At 48.1% G+C, this 21816-nt stretch overlaps 1 protein-coding gene across 2 annotated transcripts in view; it reads right to left on the bottom strand.

The window, feature by feature from the left end:
• The window catches only part of vps13a (vacuolar protein sorting 13 homolog A), a 54428-nt gene extending 33073 nt beyond the window's left edge, over positions 1–21355 (bottom strand). For both annotated transcript variants that reach the window (XM_084439852.1, XM_084439851.1), the window contains exons 1-33: positions 21248–21355; positions 19166–19209; positions 19012–19054; positions 18785–18880; positions 18422–18523; positions 18214–18323; positions 17912–17971; positions 17651–17710; positions 16696–16776; positions 16493–16550; positions 15546–15673; positions 15272–15378; positions 14914–15085; positions 13980–14042; positions 13200–13332; positions 12598–12692; positions 11847–11989; positions 11289–11490; positions 10614–10728; positions 10156–10292; positions 7969–8101; positions 7469–7586; positions 6954–7098; positions 5805–5889; positions 5375–5550; positions 4826–4982; positions 4603–4682; positions 4372–4431; positions 3927–4137; positions 3177–3293; positions 2341–2444; positions 948–1115; positions 24–92 (exon numbers count right to left, since the gene is read on the bottom strand). In XM_084439852.1, coding sequence (XP_084295978.1) covers positions 24–92; positions 948–1115; positions 2341–2444; positions 3177–3293; positions 3927–4137; positions 4372–4431; positions 4603–4682; positions 4826–4982; positions 5375–5550; positions 5805–5889; positions 6954–7098; positions 7469–7586; positions 7969–8101; positions 10156–10292; positions 10614–10728; positions 11289–11490; positions 11847–11989; positions 12598–12692; positions 13200–13332; positions 13980–14042; positions 14914–15085; positions 15272–15378; positions 15546–15673; positions 16493–16550; positions 16696–16776; positions 17651–17710; positions 17912–17971; positions 18214–18323; positions 18422–18523; positions 18785–18880; positions 19012–19054; positions 19166–19209; positions 21248–21347 — 3672 coding nt within the window. In that variant the 5' untranslated portion in view covers positions 21348–21355. The remainder of the gene's footprint in view (positions 1–23; positions 93–947; positions 1116–2340; positions 2445–3176; positions 3294–3926; positions 4138–4371; positions 4432–4602; positions 4683–4825; positions 4983–5374; positions 5551–5804; positions 5890–6953; positions 7099–7468; positions 7587–7968; positions 8102–10155; positions 10293–10613; positions 10729–11288; positions 11491–11846; positions 11990–12597; positions 12693–13199; positions 13333–13979; positions 14043–14913; positions 15086–15271; positions 15379–15545; positions 15674–16492; positions 16551–16695; positions 16777–17650; positions 17711–17911; positions 17972–18213; positions 18324–18421; positions 18524–18784; positions 18881–19011; positions 19055–19165; positions 19210–21247) is intronic.
• Between the last annotated feature and the right edge of the window lie 461 nt (positions 21356–21816).

The following is a 21816-nucleotide window of genomic DNA, read 5'->3' on the forward strand; positions in this document are numbered from 1 at the left end:
CGTGTGGTTGGCTACTGGACTACCTTCTCTGCAGCCTGCACCGTCACCTCCGCCAACGCATCCTTCGCCGCCTGGAAGTTGTTGATGAATGCCTGGGGAGGAGGGTTGGAGGAGGAGGGGAGGAGGAGAGAGGGTGGGAGGAGGAGGGGAGAGCAAGAGAGAGGAGAGGAGGGGGCGGGTGGGGAGATGAAGACAGGAGGAGGACAGAAGGAGTGGTGTCACACCATCCATCCCAGCATGCTCTGCGGTGTGGAGCCCAACAGGAAGTGCGATCACGTGACGTTTAAACAATGTGCAGCATTTACAATCACATAACAGCTGTGTGTGTTCTACATGGGAGTTGCGTAGCTCAGACGATCATGGGACCTCACCAGAACTGAGGAGAACTTTCTAGACCGTTTCACGGAATGGTCATTTTCAAAACAATAACACCACTTTGGTCCATCTCAACATCCGGTTTGCTGCGACAATAGCACTGTCCAGTTAAATAACGTTAGCGGCGGTAGCTAGCTAATGTTAAAAATGATAAGCAGCTATTTCTTAAGCCTCCCAAAAGTAGACCAATCGAGATATGTAAATAATAATCCAACCACTGAAGAACAAGGTCCCAAAGTTCATTTGTATATTTTAAAAGTTTTTGATTTTTACAATATGTCCAAGCGTTTGACTATTATTGCAGAAGGACGTACCGGAAGTGTACTTGGACCAAGTCTCTGCCCTAGTGACTGAAAATTCCATTGAAAGGGTCTATAGTTTGCGTGTGTTATGTTTCTATTTATAGCGCTTTTATCCAAAGCGCTTTGCAGTGGCCCATCATTCACCCATTCACACATTCACACACACCAACGGCGTCAGCTGCCGTGCAAGGTGCTGGCCTGCTCACTGGGAGCGATTTGTTGTTGTTCTAAACGGGGAGTTAGTTAGCTCAGACGACTGCGGCTCCTCACCAGTATGGAGGAGACGAACTTGTTGAGGAAGATGACCTGGATGCAGCCCACGACGAGCGTCACGCTGGTGTCCACCTTCTGCATGTCCAGGTAGGCCTCGCCCTCCGTGGCGGCCGTGTGGTTCACCATGCGGAACTTAAACACCTCCTTATCAGCTATGGACACCGCCTGGACCAGAGGGGGTAGAGGGGGGGGAGATAGACAGAGAGAGAGGGGAGAGAGATAGACAGAGAGAGGGGAGAGAGAGAGAGATCGGGAGATAGAGAGAGGAGAGGGGGGGGGGGGGGGACTTTTTTGACGTCCTTTATTTAGATATCCTCACATTATAACCAAAACACAAATATCTCCATTAACCCCGAGAACCCTCTGGAACATCCACACCTCCCATCCCCGTACCATGCAATGATCATCCACAGACACATCTACGTCTCACCTCCCAATATCATGCAATGATCATCCACAGCCTCAGACAGAGGCAGGCTAGCAGAGTAACACCATCAAACAAGCCCTCCACCCCAACAGTACAACACAAAAGACACCTACCCTCTGAAAGATAAGTATTCATACTCTACCCTCAGACACACAGAGACCACTACTGACTACTACTACTACTACCTCAGACATAACGACCGGAACACACATTCAGTACCACCCATCTGGCCCTGGTCCTCACGGTGTCATTAGAACCCAAGATAAACAATACAAAAAAACACACTGTACCCCGTCTGAACACAGTGGCTGAGAGAGAGAGAGAGAGAGAGAGAGAGAGAGTGAGATCGAGAGAGTGTGGCTTGACTTCATCCTCTTGCCCCCCCTCGCCTCCCCCAAAAAGAGCAAAATTGTAATTTTCTGTACTTCCCGTTTTCTGGTAAAAGGTTGTGAGCGCAAGCTGGAAAGGATCAGATGTACCCTCAACAGCTCCATCAAGAGATCCCATAAAACCTGGGACCCTCTACTAAACTTTGTAAATAACCTACCTGGTCTGGAACTAGAACCATGAACTCCTATTCATGCCCGTGGACTGTCCTATTAGGAATAAGATCTGGTGCACTTTTGTTGTCTGTTTTTTTGTGTGTGTGTTTTTGTGTGTGTGTGCTGTTAATGTGTGCGACTTGTTTGTCATGTTGAATTTGGTTCCGTTTTGTTTATGGGATTATTTTTCTGTGTATATTTGTAAATCAAGAAGATGACAGATGTTTTATATGTCAAAAGCTAAAATAAATAAAGTGTAAAAAAAAAAAAAATATATATATATATATATAATAATCTTGTGAGCGCTGCCTCCTGGCTGATCTGGATCAGTACAGATCTGTTCTGGCCGTCCTCTCATCAGACACCAGGAAGTGACGCGTTCACACGGCCGCAGTCACTGCCGCCGCATCCCCATGGTTACCTTCTTGTAGAGAGCCTCCTTGTCGCAGTCCAGGATGACGATGTTCTTCAGCTGGGCCAGAACCTCCATCTCCTTCTTCCTCATCAGCACCTCAGACACCAACCCTAGAATACAGAGCCACGGTCAGAACCTCACGGAACATTCCGAAACTAAGAGTCTGGCTCTAGAATCCAACCTCAGGTCAGTTCTAGAACTGTTCATTATCTCCGCCCCAGTGGCAGCGCAGAGCGAGGTAATGTTTTCGGTGGCGGTGTTTGAGTGTTTGTTTGTCGGTTAGCAGGATGACGCAAAAACTACTGGACCGATTTTCATGTAACTCAGTGGAAGGGTGTGGCATGATACAACTTAAAACCCATAAAATTGAGAAACAGATCCAAATCACGGGGAGGGTCTACGAGCCACCCAAACACGGCCCGGGTGGCCGGTCACCTCCATTCATTTTTTGGACTAAGATTATGCAGAAACTACCAGACCACTTTTCATGAAACTCGATGGAGGGGTGTAGCATGGGCCAACTTAGAACCCATTCAATTTGGGTGCACATACAGTAGGGCCACGAAATGCATTCATGGGCGGAGGTCGGTGCTCTCTGAACACCTTTTCTAGTTTCTCCTGCCACAAGATGGCGATCTTGTCATTTGCAGTACTGTTCCAGCAAGTGCCAGTAATGAAGCTCTTTGATTATACACATCTATACAAACAAACATCTACACTCCCTAACACCATACAAACACAAGATGCTTCTGATATCCTCCTCAATGTAGTAGTATGATGTGTTGTGTGTGTGTGTGTGTGTGTGTGTGTGTGTGTGTGTGTGTGTTAATATTGCCCCTTACCCTCAATGCTGATCTCTGCGATCCTGGCCTTCTGTCCTCTTATGAAGATCTTCAGACAGTTCATATCAGCTCTGATGTGCAGGTTCACCACGTCCTCAAACTTCGACTTCTTAGAAGCTGAGGACGGAGAGATGGATGAGGAGGGAGGTGGAGAGGAGAGAGACACATTAGGAAGTCCTGGTTTCAAAGAGACCAGAAGCATGTTAAGTAATGCTCCATTTTCATCAATGAGAACTACTGGTTATGAGACAGTGAACCTCCAGAAGTCTGGAATTTACAGAATTTACACACATCTGAATTACCACAAACCACAATAATACAAATGAAGATCAAAGCCCTAACGTACATGAGACATCACATCCCCTATATCAGTATGGTTTAACCTTAGTCACCCCACTCCAACTGTGCCGTAATCAAAATAGAAACAGGACTTCCTAGATTACTGTACACACATGCCCGTTCAAATCTATGTGGGCTGGGTACTGTATACTTTCTGGTGCCTTCATAAACCTGTTCAAATCTATGTGGGCCAGGTACGGTATACTTCCTGGTGCCTTCATAAACCTGTTCAAATCTATGTGGGCTGGGTACTGTATACTTTCTGGTGCCTTCATAAACCTGTTCAAATCTATGTGGGCCGGGTACTTTATACTTCCTGGTGCCTTCATAAACCTGTTCAAATCTATGTGGGCCGGGTACTGTATACTTCCTGGTGTCCTCATAAACCCAGTTTTCAGCCGCTTTGTTTACTTTGTCTTTTGACGACCGCGGACTCCTCCTTCTCCTCCTGCTCCTTCTTCTCCTCCTCCTCCTTCTCCTTCTCCTCCTCCTCGACGATGATGGGCAGCTCCTCCGTCCCCGCCCCCTTCTGGGCAGAGGGGGGCTGGAGGCTGTTCAGGAAGTTCATGGCGTTGAGGAGGGCCTCGGTGTGCAGGTGAACGTCCAGAGATGAGAAGTTCACCTGGAGTAGAGTTGAGGCGGGGTAGGACGGGGAAGAGTAGAGCAGAGTAGAGCAGAGCAGAGTAGAGCAGAGTAGAGCAAAATAGAGTAGAAGAGAATGAGATGGAACACAGATACGAGTAGCTCAGAGTCAAATTTAGCTATCCACTTAAATTGAGAATCTGGTTTAAAACCAAGCTAAATGTCAGTCTGCATAATAGATCACAGAGTGAATAGACTGAGAGTGATCGGTCACCTTGATCAGCTGCTCTGTGTTCTTGTGTTGGGACTGGAATTCTGGACCATTCTTATCAGCCTGGAGGAGAAACACAAGTGTTAGAGAGGGGTTTTGTGAGTGTGTGTGTGTGTGTGTGTGTGCATGCGTGCATGCGTGACTGTGTGTGTGTGCGTGCGTGACTGTGTGTGTGTGTGTGTGTGTGTGTGCGTGCGTGACTGTGTGTGTGTGTGTGTGTGTGTGTGTGTGTACCTTGGTGTACTCCAGAACCAGCAGATCATCCTCAGTGTTATCTAGAGTGGTGATCAGATGGACCATCTTCTCCTCAGCATCTGGGACGGCACGTCAATACAGAGAGCAATTAACACACACACACACACACACACACACACACACACACACACACACACACACACAGTCTGTGTTTCACACAGCTCCAGCACACACACACACACACACGCGCACGCACACTGACCCATGTACTCCGGGGCCTTGAGGCAGATCTCCTGGAGGAAGGTCTTGGAGGTCATGTCGAAGGTGCGCAGCTGCAGCTCGGTGCCCAGCCCCTCGATGTCCAGGTGGAGCACCGCCACCTCCTCACCCCCGGACAGACGACACAGCTGCACCGACATCTACACACACACACACACACACACACAGTTACATACACAAAGAGGAGAGGAAAGTAGAGAAAAAAGAGCAGACAAAAGAAGAGAAGAAGAGAGAAGAGAGGAGAGCAGAGGAGAAGAGGAGAGGGGAGAGGAGAGAAGAAGAGAGAGGAGAGTGGAGGAGAGGAGAGAAGAAGAGAGAGGAGAGTGGAGGAGAGGAGAAGAGAGAGGAGAGGGGAGGAGAGATAAGAGGAGAGGGGAGGACAGAGGAGAGAGGAGGGTAGGAAAGGAGAGAGGTGAGGAGGAGGAGAGAGGAGAGGAGAGGGGAGGAGAAAGGAGAGCAGAGGGGAGGAGAGAAGAGAGGAGAGAGGAGGGTAGGAGAGGAGAGAGGAGGACAGGAGAGGAGAGGGCAGTACCTCACTGATCTCGAAGGTCAAGAGGAACTCGGTCATGTTCTTCTGCGGGTCCTTCTTGACCAGGCCCCGCCTCCTGACAGAGCCGGAGCGCTGGACGGGACTGGGCATGTCCGCAAAGAAGGGCCGGTCTCCTATAGGAGAGCTGGGGGCGTCGTAGAACAGCTCCTCCTCCGAGCCTGGGTACACACACGCGCACACGCGCACACACGCGCACGCACGCACGCACGCACACACACACCCACACACACACACAAACGCGTATTATGCACATAGAAAAACTAAATGAATCACTAATGTGTGTGTGTGTGAGTTAATCACTTTGAATGAAAAACATCTGCTAAATTACTCAAATTTAGAATGTTAACGTGTGTGTGTGTGAGAGTGTGTGAGAGAGAGAGAGTATATGTGTGAGTGTGTGTGTGGGTCTCACCGGAGTCGAAGATGAGCGAATTGCGCAGGTCGGCCAGGGCAGGTTTCCTGGGGGTTAACTGAGGGGTGTAGGACTGCTTAGGGAACTGCAAACACACACACACACACACACACACACACACACACACACACACACACACACACACACACACACACACACACACACACACACACACACACACACACACACACACACACACACACACACACACACACACACACACACACACACACACACACACACACACACACACACACACACACACACACACAATACTGATCAGTACCTCGGGGGAGAGAGAGAGAGAGAGAGAGAGAGGGAGAAAGAGAGAGGGGGAGAGAGAAAGAGAGGGAGATGGAGAGACAGAGAGAGACAGAGGGAGAAAGAGAGAGGGGGAGAGAGAAAGACCATGGAGAGGGAGTTTGGCCGGAGAATCGGAGCAGCTGGTGCGGTTCTGCAGTCGCTTTACCGCACTGTTGTGACGAAAAGAGAGCTGAGCCAAAAGGCAAAGCTCTCGATCTACCGGTCTATCTTCGTCCCCACCCTCACCTATGGTCATGAAGGATGGGTCATGACCGAAAGAACGAGATCACGGATACAAGCGGGCGAAAAGAGTTTTCTCTGGAGGGTGGCTGGGGTCTCCCTGAGAGATCGGGTGAGAAGTTCAGTCATCCGGGAGAGACTCGGGAGTAGAGCCGCTGCTCCTTTGCGTCGAAAGGAGCCAGTTGAGGTGGTTCGGGCATCTAGTGAGGATGCCTCCTGGGCGCCTCCCTAGGGAGGTGTTCCAGGCGTGTCCGGCTGGGAGGGGGCCGTGGGGTAGACCCAGGACTAGGTGGCGGGACTACATCTCCGCACTGGCCTGTGAGCGGCTAAAGATCCCCCAGGCAGAGCTGGTTGATGTTGCTAGGGAAAGAGGAGAGATGGAGAGAGAGACAGAGCAGAGAGAGAGGAGGAAGAGAGAAAAAGAGAGGGAGATGGAGAGAGTGACAGAGCAGAGAGAGAGGAGGAAGAGAGAGACAGAGAGGGAGATGGAGAGAGAGACAGAGCAGAGAGAGAGGAGGTAGAGAGAGACGGAGAGGGAGATGGAGAGAGAGAGACAGAGCAGAGAGAGGAGGTAGAGAGACGGAGGTGTGGGGTCAGGGCCAGTACCTTGGGGGTGGAGTGTGTGGCGGAGCTGCGTGGGACCGGTCTGCTCTCGGGCAGAGGGATGCTGTCGATCAGCTCCAACACGCCCCGCACCTTATCATCAGAGATACGCACCGACAGCAGGGGCAGCTCCCCCGAGATCTTAAACCTGACACACACACACACACACACGTGCACGCATATACACACACACAAGCATGAGTAAGTACACACACACACACACACACACACACACGAGTAAGCACACAAGCACATGGAAGCACGCGCGCACGCGTTCAAACAAACCAAATCAATCACTTAAAGGGGCACAATCACGCTTGTGATAGTTAATATTATTTGGATTAAATGCATAAATTCTGTGTGTAAGCCTTTTAAAAAATCACTGTTGGTGTAGGCGTTTCCCTTAATCCAAATGATATGAACTTAAACAAGCGTGACTGCACCTTTAAAGCACATATATAAGACTGTGTTGTTACATTTTAAACGCCTATAAAGAGTGCAGGGGTGAGGGGTCGTACTTGGGCATGCGTGAGTCTGAGACCACCATGGCTCTGCTGAAGACCACCTTCAGGTCCACGGGCTCCAGGATGTGCATCGCCGACTGCTTCAGCTTACGAGCCTGCTTCCAGTCTCCGTCTGCCACACGACAACGCCTGTTACTGATGGGTGTGTGTGTGTGTGTGTGTGGGGGGGGGGGGGGGGGGGGTTGTGTGTGGAGGATGTGTGTGTGTGCGCGCGCGCACGTGTGCGGAAAGGTGTGCATGTGTGTGTGCGTGATGGGAGAGAGAGCATGTGTGCATGCATGTGTGTGTGTCTGCATGTACAGTATGTGTGTGTGTGTGAGCGTACACACGTATTTGCGTATATGCATGTATGTGTGTGTGCTTGTGTGTGAGCGTGCGCACGTATTTGCGTATATGCATGTATGTGTGTGTGCGTGTGTGTGTGTGAGCGTGCGCATGTATTTGCGTGTATGCGTGTGTGTGTGTGTGTGTGTGTGTCTGCGTGGTCCACCTACCAGGTTTGCTATAGAGAAACTGCAGGCTGCTGAGCTGGACGTCGAAGCTGTCGTAGGCTCTGGACATGATGTCCTGGATGGTGCTGCTACCCAGCGACAGCTGAGGAAGACCCTCCCTGCTCATACTGGACACCTGGACACACAACACAATATGTTACACACAACACCCTGGACACTATATATTACACACAACACCCTGGACACTATATATTACACACAACACCCTGGACACTATATATTACACACAACACTATGTATTACACACAACACCCTGGACACTATATATTACACACAACACCCTGGACACTATATATTACACACAACACCCTGGACACTATATATTACACAGCACACCAGCACTATATATTACACACAACACACAAACACCATATATTACACACAATTAACACACAATTAATTGGTTTGGGACGTTTTTAAAACTATTGTTATAGGCTAGACTGGGTTCCGATACTGGCCGATGACTGCGCAGCCTCCACCCATTGTAAATAGACCATATTCAAATGATGTAGGCTTTATCCACCAAATCACACTCACTTACTCATACTTTGAGTTTGATGAACCAGATTAATTTATTTAGGTATTTATTTAAAAAAATAAAAATAAATTGCTATCTGCTTTTTCCTGCTCCAAACTATCGTTATTATGTCGGCCTTTAAAAATCCATTATCGGTCGACCTCTAACACCAACACCATATATTATACTGTACACAGTACACCAACACAATATGCTGTATTATACACAGTGCAATATATCAATATATTACAACGCACTAATTCAACACATTATGCTAATATACAATATATTGCAATACACCAGGGCATTCACGACTACCCCAAAATAGTCACCCCAATTTTTTTTTCTTCACGCAATCGCAATGGTCAATAAACAAATGAAGAAAAATGTTTTAAAGGAGTAGTAAAGGGAAAATGCATGTTTAGCCCTGTTTTAAGGTTACTTATGATCATATACAATGGTTCAGATCAAAACGTTGACAAAACTAGCACTTTTGAGAAAGTCTGTATTGCTCTACCACCGTTTAGGTCATACAATGGATGGCACCTTGAAAAATTATTCAAAAACATGTTAAAATCTCGATTTCAAAGACTAGAAGCTCACCGAGGGGGTAATTGGTGTCCGTTGGTGTTCTGACATCAAATTAACCGCAAAGTATGAAGTTTTATTGATCATTTTATGAAATCCATTGACTTGTATTGAAGCGACCGTTGTAGATGTGTAGATCAATCCGCAGAGGGGATTCAGAAAGCGGAACTAGTTACGGTAGCTATTGTTATTGTTTATGTTGCTAGGCTACCTAGTTTGCGGAAGTTTACACACGTATGTGCTGCGACTAAATAGTTCTATGCTAAATATTTAAAAAAGCCTTTCCAGATGAACTACAATCTTACTTTATGGCGAATTATATGTCAGAACGCCAACTAACACCTCTGTGAGTTTCTTGTCTTTGAAATTGAGTTTGACATGTTTTTTTTTAATGATTTTTCAAGGTGCCCACCCACATCCATTGTATGACCAAAACAGTGGTAGAGCAATTATCAGACTTTCTCAAAAGTGCTAGTTTTGTCAACGTTTTGATCTGAACCATTGTAAATGATCATAAGTAACCTTAAAACAGGGCTAAACATGCAATTTCCCTTTAGTACTCCTTTAATAATAATAATAATAATAATAATTTTAAGAATTAAAAAACGATGAAACAATGAAGATGAATACTCACAGCCTACCCCAAAGGGAAAACCCCCAATAAACATATATTCAATTAAAAAATTGTTTTTTAGAAAACAACTAGTCAATCTGCAATGCACAGGGTTGATAGTCGACTAGGCGACTAGTCTGTGAATACACAGAAACACATAATATGCGTATATATGATATACGTGGTAAACAACAACATATGAAACTTTTATACTATACTACTATACTACAATACCTTACTGTATTACACAAAATACTATTTACGATCTATAGACCTGCAGTGGACAATTCAATAACATGTCATCACAGGTCACTCTAACAACACTTTTACCAATTACTAAATTGGAAAAACCGTACATTATAAAACCCCAGTACAGAACAGTTAATCAGTTAGAAGTGTTTTTGACCCCTCCCTCCCTCCCAACTCTTGACCCCAGCCTCTGACCCCTGACCTTGAAGTGACCCAGGTCCAGAAGCATCAGGTTCTGGGTGGCGTCGTAGAAGCCTGTCTGAGGAACGATCACGTACGACGCCATCAGGTTCACGTTGAGGTCCAGAACCTTCTGGGTCTCGATGACGTACATCAGTCCTGAGGGAGGGAGAGGGGGGCGGGAAATGTAAACAACAACAACAACAAACATCATCAGAGTGAACAGCAGGCTGCAACATGTGCTTTTGTAAACGTGTGGGAGTACGAAGTAGAATAGAATCATTGAGTGTATATGTGTGTGTGTGTGTGTGTGTGTGTGGGAAGACAGAGCAGTTAAACTATAATGACAGAATATGTGTGTTAGAAGGAGAAAATGTTTCTATAGGGCTGATATCCTGTCTTGAGGATAGCAGCTAGACCACACACACACGCACACACCCGCAAACGCACACACCCGCACACACACACACACATACACACCTGTAGAGGTGCGGTCTCTGAACTGCTCCAGCTTCATCAGAGTGGCGTTGGTCAGCTCGTCCAGCTGCAGCTCGTCAGGCGGCATGAAGAATGCAGACATGCTGTTCACCGTCACCTACACACACACACACACACACACACACACACACACACACACACACACACACACACACACACACAGTAAAATACTCTCAGGGGGTCTGGACACATTCACACACACACACATACACATACACATACACATACACATACACTCTCTCTCACTCACTCACTCACTCACTCACTCACTCACACACTCACACACTCACACACTCACACACTCACAAACTCACACACATAATCATGATGATCTCCAGGAGTTGGGACACACACACACATAAACTCACAGCGTCATAAATTATCTCCAGGGGTAAGGACACTCGCGCACATGCACGCAGGCGCACACGCACACGCTCACACACACACGCTCACACACACACGCTCACACACACGCTCACACACACACGCTCACACACACACGCTCACACACACACGCTCACACACACACGCTCACACACACGCGCTCACACACACGCGCTCACACACACGCGCTCACACACACGCGCTCACACACACGCGCTCACACACACGCGCTCACACACACGCGCTCACACACACGCGCACACACACACTCACTGCGTCGTAGATGATCTCCAGGGGCTGGGACTCCATCCTGAGCCTCTGGTCGGCGCTGCTGTCGAGGGGGTTGGTCTCGAACAGGATGCTCAGCAGGGGGGTCCCCGTTGCCGTGGCAGCCTTCCTTGACGACAGCAGCGTGGGCGCTGCCCGGTTTCTGGCCAGGCCCGTCACCTCAAACAGACTCAGCCTGGCACACAGCCTGGGGAACACACCACACCACACCACAGGGGAGGTTAGTCTGTAGACTGACACAGAGATAGACTGACTGACAGGCAGACTGGCAGACAGACTGGCAGACAAGCAGACAGGACGGCAGACTGTCAATGAGTCAGACAGATAGATTGGAAGAGAGAGAGAGAGAGAGACAGACAGACATACAGACAGACAAGTACTCAGACAGAAAGAGAGAGAGAGAGTACAACAGACAAAGTACTCAGACAGAGAAAGAAAGGAGAGAGAGACAGAGAAAGAGAGGAGAGAGAGAGAGAAAGGAGGGAGAAAGAGAGAAAGGAGGGAGAGAGAGAGACACACACACGGAGGGGAGCGACAGCGTACTTGAGGGCCTGAGCTCCAGTCCTCTGGGTGAGCAGGGTCTTCAGATCCTCCACAGTCAGCTTGATGATCTCGTCTTTGTCCTTGTCGTCCTTGATGGACATGGACAGCTTCTCCATGTGGAAGTCTATCTTCATGTCCTCAAACTGAACACACACACACACATATTATTATTATGGGCTGTCTGGAGGAGGATGAGGGACAAGCTGAAGTCCATCCTCCTTGACAACCCCTCCCATCCCCTCCATGACGAGCTGTGGTAGACGGGGAGCATCTTCAGCCACAGGCTCATCCTGTCCCGTCCAAAACAGAGCGGTTCAGCTGTTCCTCTATGCCAGCGGCCATCAGGCTCTATAACATCACCTGAGCCCCCACCCCGCCTCCATATGTCACCTGTCACTTTACATTGGATAGTTTTTATAGTATTATTTAGTCTTTTAAAAAAAATATATTTCTTCAATTCTTATTTTACTATTATAGTTGTATTTTATGCACTTACATTTTATTACACTTGCTTTTATTATTTTTACTCTTGGTTTATTCTGTACTTTCTCTGTTCTTCTTGCTGCTGTAATGCCCAAATTTTCCCCCTGAGGGCTAATTAAAATGTATCTGATCTTATTATCAAGCAAGGTTAACAGAGATGTGGTACAACGTTCCTTAACATCACTCTCAATGGGATCGATGATCTCAAAATCATAAGATAAAGGCATGTTTCCCCTGGGCGGGGCTTAGGGGAGACACAGCCACTCACGTTCTTTGGCAGGTTGTGATTGACAGCTATTTCGCTGTATCCGATGGCAGTGTACAGCTTCTGCTTTTCAGCGGATGTCATCAGCCCGTCAAACCCTGAGTGGGGCGGGGCCAGACAGGAAGTGGTTGGTTAACAAACAGAAGCAGGTGACAGACCATGTTAAATATTGAGTATTCAAATATAGTCATGTTTACTTGGTACTGTGTATAGTATGCAAAACGAGTTTCGAGCCTCAGCCACAGTCTTGTTCATTTTAATGAGGCTGAGTCTCAATCCTTTAAAGCAACACAAAAACACTCAGGTCAATGAACAGAATGGACAGAGATCTTTTGGAAAAGTTCTCCCCAACCCTTTGATCAATGGACAGGAATAGGGGAAGACAGGAGAGGATGCAGCTGTAGAGGATTGAGACGCAGCCACATTCACAATACTGCAGCCGAGCCTACTCCTCCTTAGAGGAGACGAAGGAAGGATGCCACCAAAGACTATTGAGACGCAGCCCGGTCTGGCAAGCTGCTCCTACGGGAAAACAAGGGAGAAGAGAAGGGACGAGGCCCCTTCAGAGTATTGAGATGCGTCCCTCCGTGGAGGCCGAGTCTCACCTCCCGTCTTCGCCTCCTTGGTCTGTTCCTCGCCTTCTCCTCCCCAGCTCCACATCCAATCGATCCAGCCCTGTGACTCCTCCTCCTCCACCTTCACCCCGGGCCGGAAGATGCGGAGCCCCGCCTTGCTGGCCTGAACACACACGCGACACGAGGCAGGCATCAACGTCTCAACACCCACCGACCGCCACGTCCTTTCCTCCATTCGTGCCTCGCTCTCCAAGCGCCTTCGTTTAGGAAAAGCAGAAAGGTGACTTCCTGACGAGGACGGGGGGAAGTGGCATGACTGCGCCTGTACGGGCGAACGCCTCCGACCAAACCACGACCGCAGAGAGGTCACAGTTCCCACTGGTTAAGTGGTGCGGCGTGGTCACGGCCACAGCGCTCTGGGTATTCTAAAAGGTCTCGCCAGGCCAAACTGATATTGTATCTTCATATTAATATAATGTATTCATATTATATGTACTAATATCATGAATAATGTTATGTTCATGTGTTGTTATTATCAGTGGTCCGAGATTACTTTGAAGGCATTCAAGAGATATTGTAGCTAGAGATGCTAATCGCGACACTTGGAGGTATGTAAAGCAACATGGCGGCTCGAGATGATCAGAATACATTCAGAGGGAGTTAAACAGCAGATGTGTCTAGAGACGATCAGTGCAGATAATGTAGCTGAATGTGCTGACACACACACACACACACACATACGCACACACACACACACACACACACACGCACACACGCACACACGCACGCACACACGCACTGTTGGCAGACCTCCATCTCAGCCTGCTGTCTGGCCAGAGTGATGTTGAAGATGTCCAGAGTCCTCTCAGGTTCCTGCGCGCGCGCACACACACACACACACACACACACACACACACACACACACACACACACACACACACACAGGAAGAGAGAGAGGAAGAGAGAGAGAGAAAAGGTAGATCGATTAGGCTTTTAAACAGCTCCTGCCAGCCATTTGATATCCATCAATTACTTAATGTCCATCATCAATCACAGACATAAAAGACTAAAGCTGCAGAGAACGAAAGAGAGGAGGGGAGAAAGGAAGAGAGAAGAGGAGAGCAGCGAACACAGCAGAGAGGAGAAAGATAGAGAGGAGAGGAGAGAAAGATAGAGGAGAGGAGAGAAGGGAGGAGAGAGGAGAGGAGAGAAGGGAGGAGAGAGGAGAAAGATAGAGAAGAGAAAGGAGGAGAGAGGAGAAAGATATAGGAGAGGAGAGAGGAGAAAGATAGAGGAGGAGAGAAGGGAGGAGAGAGGAGAGGAGAGAAGGGAGGAGAGAGGAGAAAGATAGAGAAGAGAAAGGAGGAGAGAGGAGAAAGATATAGGAGAGGAGAGAGGAGAAAGATAGAGGAGGAGAGAAGGGAGGAGAGAGGAGAAAGATAGAGGAGAGGAGAGAAGGGAGGAGAGAGGAGAAAGATAGAGAGGAGAGAAGGGAGGAGAGAGGAGAAAGATATAGGAGAGGAGAGAGGAGAAAGATAGAGGAGAGGAGAGAAGGGAGGAGAGAGGAGAAAGATAGAGGAGAGGAGAGAAGGGAGGAGAGAGGAGAAAGATAGAGAGGAGAGAAGGGAGGAGAGAGGAGAAAGATATGAGAGGAGAGAAGGGAGTAGAGAGGAGAAAGATATGAGAGGAGAGAAGGGAGTAGAGAGGAGAAAGATAGAGGAGAGAAGGGAGAAGAGAGGAGGACCTCCAGCTCCCTGAGCAGCTCCTCGCTGGGTTTCTTGCTGGTGATCTTGTTCTTGTAGAGCTCCCGGTAACGTTTCACCGTCTGCCGGTGGCGGCGGATGTGACCCCACGACCACATGTGCAGCCGCGGCTTCACGTCCACCTCCATGATGCCCGTTATCACGTACTGCCACCTGGACGTCACACACACACACACACACAAACACACACACACACACACACACACACACACACACACACACACACACACACACACACACACACACACACACACACACCATGGGATTCCAGAAGTTGACACTTCAAGCAGAGTCTGATACACAGCACAGAGCTCTGTCTAGCAGAGGGAGGGTTCTGACCACTGGTAGGCGTTGGAGTGGACCTGGACCTCCGGGCGGAACTTCCTGTAAGGCAGGTTGCGTGACATCATATCCACGGACCCAAGCAGCTCCAGGATGCTGATGTACTGGAGAGAGGGAGTAAGAGAGGGGGGGAGAGGGAGAGAGGTGAGAGGGGTCAGAGGTCATAAAGGAGGAGGCGGAGCTCTGTTGACTGACTGTTTTTCTGCCCCGTCCCTCCTTCCTTCCCTCCCTCCCTCCTTCCCTCTCTCCCTCTCTCCTCCCCCCGTCTCACCTGTGGTCTGTTCAGCTCGATGGCCACCTCTCTCAGGTTGACCACCAGGTCCACCTTGGGGGACGAGAAGTCCACGTCGGACCGCGGGTTCATTCGCAGCTTGGCGTCCGCTGTGATTGGACGAAAAACTGCCACAGGCAAACCAGAAAGACACGGTGGTTAGTCAGGGTAATAAAACCAGGTTAGCCAAAACACGATCAGATTAGCCAATACATGATGAGATTATTTGCTGTGTATTACAATACTATATATGCAATCAATCACTGTGCTTTAAAACGCTGGACATAATTCTGCTGAATTTCCGCTTTGTGAGATTAAGCTTTGTACTACAAGATGCTTTTAGTAAGCATCTCCTAAATACATTATGTAAAATGATAGCTGGCTACCTTGTGTTCAAAGCATCCTGCTAAATGACATGCGTTACTGTTATATGCACTCTGTTCTTGAACGCAACGCACTCGCATATCACGCCACGCAAGCACACACACGCACGCGCACGCACGCACGCACACACGCACACACCCACCCACACACGCGCACACACACACACACACACACACACACACACACACACACACACACACACACAAACACACACACACACACACATTACACTCTGCATACTCACTGTATATACACTGACTGCACTACTTGTTGTATAGTGTTTTTTCCTAGCTTAACCTTTTTTCTCGACCTTTGCACCCTCTTGTCTTTGCACCCTGTCCAATGTTATATCCATGTTATGCACCATGAAAGCAAATTCATAGTACCTTGAAAAAGTATCAATTTTCATTCTAATTCTGCTTCTGAATAGGAACTGCGATGATAATGATTATGTAAGGGGTCACGCTCCAGGTCAAGTGGGATGTGGGAGGCGGCCCGACCGCGGACGCTGTGACTCAGACCGACGATGACTCGGACGCCCAGCCTGACGATGACACACTCACCGAAGTCGTGGTTGAGGGGGAGGGACTTCCGGGTGTCGATGCTGATCTGGAGACATCGCTGTGGTAACCGGACGCAGGAAGAGAAAGTTGGTTACTCATCGCAGACAACTCACGACGCGCTTGCACACACACACACACACAAACATACAAGACAATACACATGCACGCACACACACACACACACACACAAGAGGCTGACTCACCAGGGCTTCATCTGGGCTGTGATAGGAGTAGAGGATGGAGTTGACGTTCCAGTAGGCAAACAGGTTGTCCAACTGGACACGCTGAGGACAGGAAAAAAGTACTATCATGACAAACACCGCTTAAAGACTGGCCATCAACAGACTACCATGACAAACACTGCTTAAAGACTGGCCATCAACAGACTACCATGACAAACACTGCTTAAAGACTGGCCATCAACAGACTACCATGACAAACACCGCTTAAAGACTGGCCATCAACGGACTACCATGACAAACACCACTTAAAGACTGGCCATCAACGGACTACCATGACAAACACCACTTAAAGACTGGCCATCAACAGACTACCATGACAAACACCGCTTAAAGACTGGCCATCAACAGACTACCATGACAAACACCGCTTAAAGACTGGCCATCAACGGACTACCATGACAAACACCGCTTAAAGACTGGCCATCAACAGACTACCATGACAAACACCGCTTAAAGACTTGCCATCAACAGACTATTATGACAAACATAGCTTATAGACTTGCCATCAACAGACTATCATGAGAAACAGAGCTTATTGACTTGCCATGAACAGACTACCATGACAAACACAGCTGATAGACTTGCCATCAACAGTCTATCAAATACAGCTTAAAGCCTGGCCATCAATAGTCTATCATGACAAACACAGCTTAAAGACTGACCATCAACAGTCTATGAAACACATCTTAAAGACTGACAGTCTATCAGTTTATCATGTCAAACACAGCTTTAAGCCTGGCCGTCAACAGCCAGCTATTACACAATAACATTAACACAGTAACACAATTTGAGAATAACCACTCTCTGTATTACAGAATAGTAAATCATCATAATAGCATAACTACTGTTATTACTTGTTATTGTCACTGCTATGACAGTAGCCCTACAGTGAAGGTGCTAGTGATGTGAACCCTACCTTGAAGAACAGCTTGGCCTTGTCATCCAGGAGACAGGGCTTCCACATCTCATCACAAGTCTATGAGAAAGTACAGGAGGGAGAGAGAGAGAGAGGAGAGAGAGAGAGAGAGAGAGAGAGAGAGAGAGAGAGAGAGAGAGAGAGAGAGAGAGAGATGCAACATCGGACAGCAGGTTCAGCTCAGTCAGTGAAGTTCAAAATTCAATTCAGTCTACACTTGTCCGCAGGAGCACAGCTGTTCTTAGAGATCACACACCCTACCTCGAGACTGAGGTTCTGAAGAGAAACTCCGAACGACAAGGGGCAGTTAGGGTTGGTGACCTGAGTAATAGAGAGGGGAGGAGAGAGAGAGGAAGAGAGAGAGAGGAGAGAAGTGAAGCGAAAACCGTGGTGAGAAACGCTGGCAACTCTTCACACACAATCAACAGGCTTCAACACAAAGCACTGTCCAGGGAGCTTCTCAAGAGAGTTCATCCGACTCTCAATCTGGTCGAGTCAAACAGATGAATAGTTTGAATAGTTTGAATAGATGAAGAGTTTTCTGGAAGGTTGAGGGTACTCACGTCATCTTCGTAGCGCACATGGATGTTGGAGATCTTCACCTGCAGGTTCTTGATCACCTGGGTGACCAGTTTCTCCATAAACGTGTCCTGCTTCTCGATAGTAGGGTTCTCTGTGGACACAGAGTTGGAAGGTCAACCAGGAAGACAGTAAGTTTGAAGGTGAATGACACTATAATAAAGAATCAATCAATAAATCGTGACCTCTGACCTTGCTCAGCGGCCTTCTGCTTGGTCTCCTCTATCCTCTGCAGCTCTCTCTGACGAGCCTCCTGCAGCTGCCTCTCCTCCTTTTCTGCATCGTATGCTATACCTGACACACACACACACACACACACACACACACACACACACACACACACACAGTATATACATAAGTACATGCACACATACGTGTGTGCGCACACACATATACAGTATATACGCAAGTACATGCACACGTGCACACACACAAACACACACGTTAAGCAAAATGCATAGTGGCATATTCAGTTGTATCAGAGTCAGAGTTTGCATGGCAGTGATAGCCGCGTCCAGGTTGTGAGTGACAAGGGTTAGGGTCGGGGATTCTTACTGGCTGTGGGGACGATGAGCAGGTAGACACCATCCAATGTTGCCTCCACTGATTGGGTGTACAGGTTCTTCCATGGAATCTTCAGCTCCAACCGTCCTGAGAGAGAGAGAGAGAGAGAGGGAGAGATTATATTATTATATGACATGATATTATAAAACATTATATTATTGTATTACATTCTGCACTGTACTGTAGAAATAAGGTTAGAGTTAGGATTCTTGTCGTACCTATGTGTCCCGCTCTCACTTTAAAAGGAATGTCAAGTTGACTCTGCAACAACAACAACACTCAATCATCTGAACACATCATCTAAATACCTTACAAAACAGTGAACTTCCCGTCTGCGAATCAGTACCAAGCATCTGACCATGAGGAACTTACCAGGGCATTCTCCTTGATCTCAAGGTTTCTGAGTACGGCATTACCTAGGGAAACAGGGATGTGTTTAATACATTCTCCATATTCACATAAGATAATATCAGATAAGACTTTATTGATCCCCCCAGCGGGAAAGTAGGCGTTTCCGCACTGTGCTTATGGTAAATGGACCGCACTTAAATAGCGCTTTTATCCAAAGTACTTAACAATGGCCTCTCATTCACCCATTCACACACACATACACACACCAATGGCGGCAGCTGCCGTGCAAGGTGCTGGCCTGCTCATTGGGAGCAATTTAGGGTTCAGTGTCTTGACCAAGGACACTTCGACATGTGGACAGGAGGAGCCGGGATTCGAACCGCCGACCCTGTAGTCAATGGACGACCCGCTCTACCTCCTGAGCCACAGCCGCTTATCAAGGCAGGTATTGTCAGTGGTCTGTCTGCGTTGTCACTCTCCCTGGCTGACAGACAGTCGTATCAGCAGAGAAGCCTTTCAATGCACACACTAAGTGTTCTGCCTTGCACTGTCACTGCCTGTCTATGCAGTTATCACTCCTTTAAGGCAGGCACCAGCCAACAGACACACCCCACCTCTAAAGCATTGGTGTATGTACAGTCTGCGTGTGTGTGTGAGAGAGAGAGAGAGAGAAAGAGAGACAGGGAGATACGCCGTGTTCACATAGGCTACATGATTGCATTGCGCGTCACGCAAGGCTCGAGCAGAAGTTCCGGCAGTCAAGCACATGTTGGCTTGGAAGGTCTTCAGTCGTCTCGCAAGGTCCCCAGCACAGAAAGCTACCGAAGTATTCTTCTTCTTCGGTGGTTCACAACTTCCGGTTTAATGAACGCATACATTTTTACTGCAAACGAAAAATCGAACTCATGCAGAACACAGAATGCAATGCACTGGTTCCGCAACGCAATGATGCAGCGTCTCGCAAACCTTCCATTTGAAATGACTGGACTTCCAGTGTAACGTAATGCAATCATGCTGCCTGCCAGGCGAGAGAGAGAGAGAGAGAGAGAGAGAGAGAGGGAGTGAGAAAGAGAGAGAGAGAAAGGTGGATGTGTGTGTTTGTGTGTGTGCACCTGTCTGCCTTTTCACTCCAAACATCTCTGTGTAAAGGTCTAAGCACCCGTCATCCCGACATCAGTCAGATGCCCTGACCTTTCACGACCTTTGGTGACTCAGTCCAGCTCCACATGCCTTGCCGGCATGGCTACCACCTACCGTAGCACCCTGCCCACCCGACTGGTCAGAGCAGAGAGATGGATCTCTTCAAAGGCTGGGATTCTGCTAGATTCCCCATCACAAGGCTGCAGGCTACAAGCAGCCATATTGGTGAACTCTGCTCACCCCTCTCAGAGCTAGCTAGCTAGATGTGTGCAGGGGAAGAGGCATCTGGTTCTGGGGAACAGCCAGTCTCGGGGAAAGGCTAGGTGGAAATAGAGGTAGCTGGAGAGAATAGCTTCTCTGTCTGCTCCACTGCTGTGGGGTGGCAACGCTGAGGAAGACAGGGCTGTGTCAGCTGCCAGGCAGTTTTGAAAAAATTGTGACAGGATTGCATCATTACAAGGCAGTAACAGAGAGAGAGGGAGGGAGAGATACAGAGGGAAGGGGGTAAGCAGCTACACCTAGCCAATCTTGGCAACTACAACTAATCTAATAGTTGAATAACAAGCAAGCTAACGTTCTAGCTGGCTGGGCCAATGTAGCAGGTGATTTGCACCCCCGGGCGTGGCCAGCTCCCAAGGCTAGACTGATACGCCAGACTGCGTGCATTCGTTGCTTACACTACAATTGACCTGCTAGCTAATGTTACTCATGTGGATACTGTAATACTGCAGACGAGACAGCAAGCATGCTATCACTCAGGAAAGCACATTAGCCCGCTAACTAGCTAACCAACGTTAGCTAGTGATTTATTTTGGATCATGGGAAGGAAGCTAGGTAACGTTAGCCACCAAGCATGTCCCAAGTACAGACTCTGACAGCTGTAGCTACGTCAAACTAGCTAAGGCACTTGCATGGCTAGCTTGCTTCCAGTTATTTAGCTAGCTTCTAAAACAGCGTAATTACCTCTCCATATGCCGAGGTTGAGCTGTGAGCTATCGAGGTTTACGACGTAGTCCCCCAGAAACCTGTTCAGGACATCAACAACCACGCTTTCGAAGACCATGTTGCTGTTGTCGTTCACCTCTCAGCCACCATGTTTACATTGACTTTCCACTCCCTGCTTGTCTTGGGACAGCAGCTGCTCTGCTTCCTTGAAATGGGATCACCAGGTTTGAAATACACTGTATTCTAAATGGGCGGAGTTTATAAGCCTTCACTGTCAATGTCAAAACCCCTGCAGGAAACTCGGTGAACCACATCGAGACTGGACGAGACGAGACCCGTAGACTGGACGGTCCTCTCCGTGACAGGTGGATGGATAATGCATGATACACAACCCCAACCATTGAATCATCATGGAGTCGTTGTAGCCCTTGGTCAATAAATGGTTGACCATTGTTGACCATGTTGAAGCTGCTAAAACCTGTCAAGCTTTTGACTGAATAGCATATACTTTATTCAAAATGCATCAAGAGAGCATAACAGTCACAGGTCAAATGCCTACAGTGCTTGCTGGCTGGTTCAGCCAGACT

This window comes from Borostomias antarcticus (assembly GCF_949987555.1).
Source record: "Borostomias antarcticus genome assembly, chromosome: 6".
Taxonomy (NCBI): Eukaryota; Metazoa; Chordata; class Actinopteri; order Stomiiformes; family Stomiidae; genus Borostomias; species Borostomias antarcticus.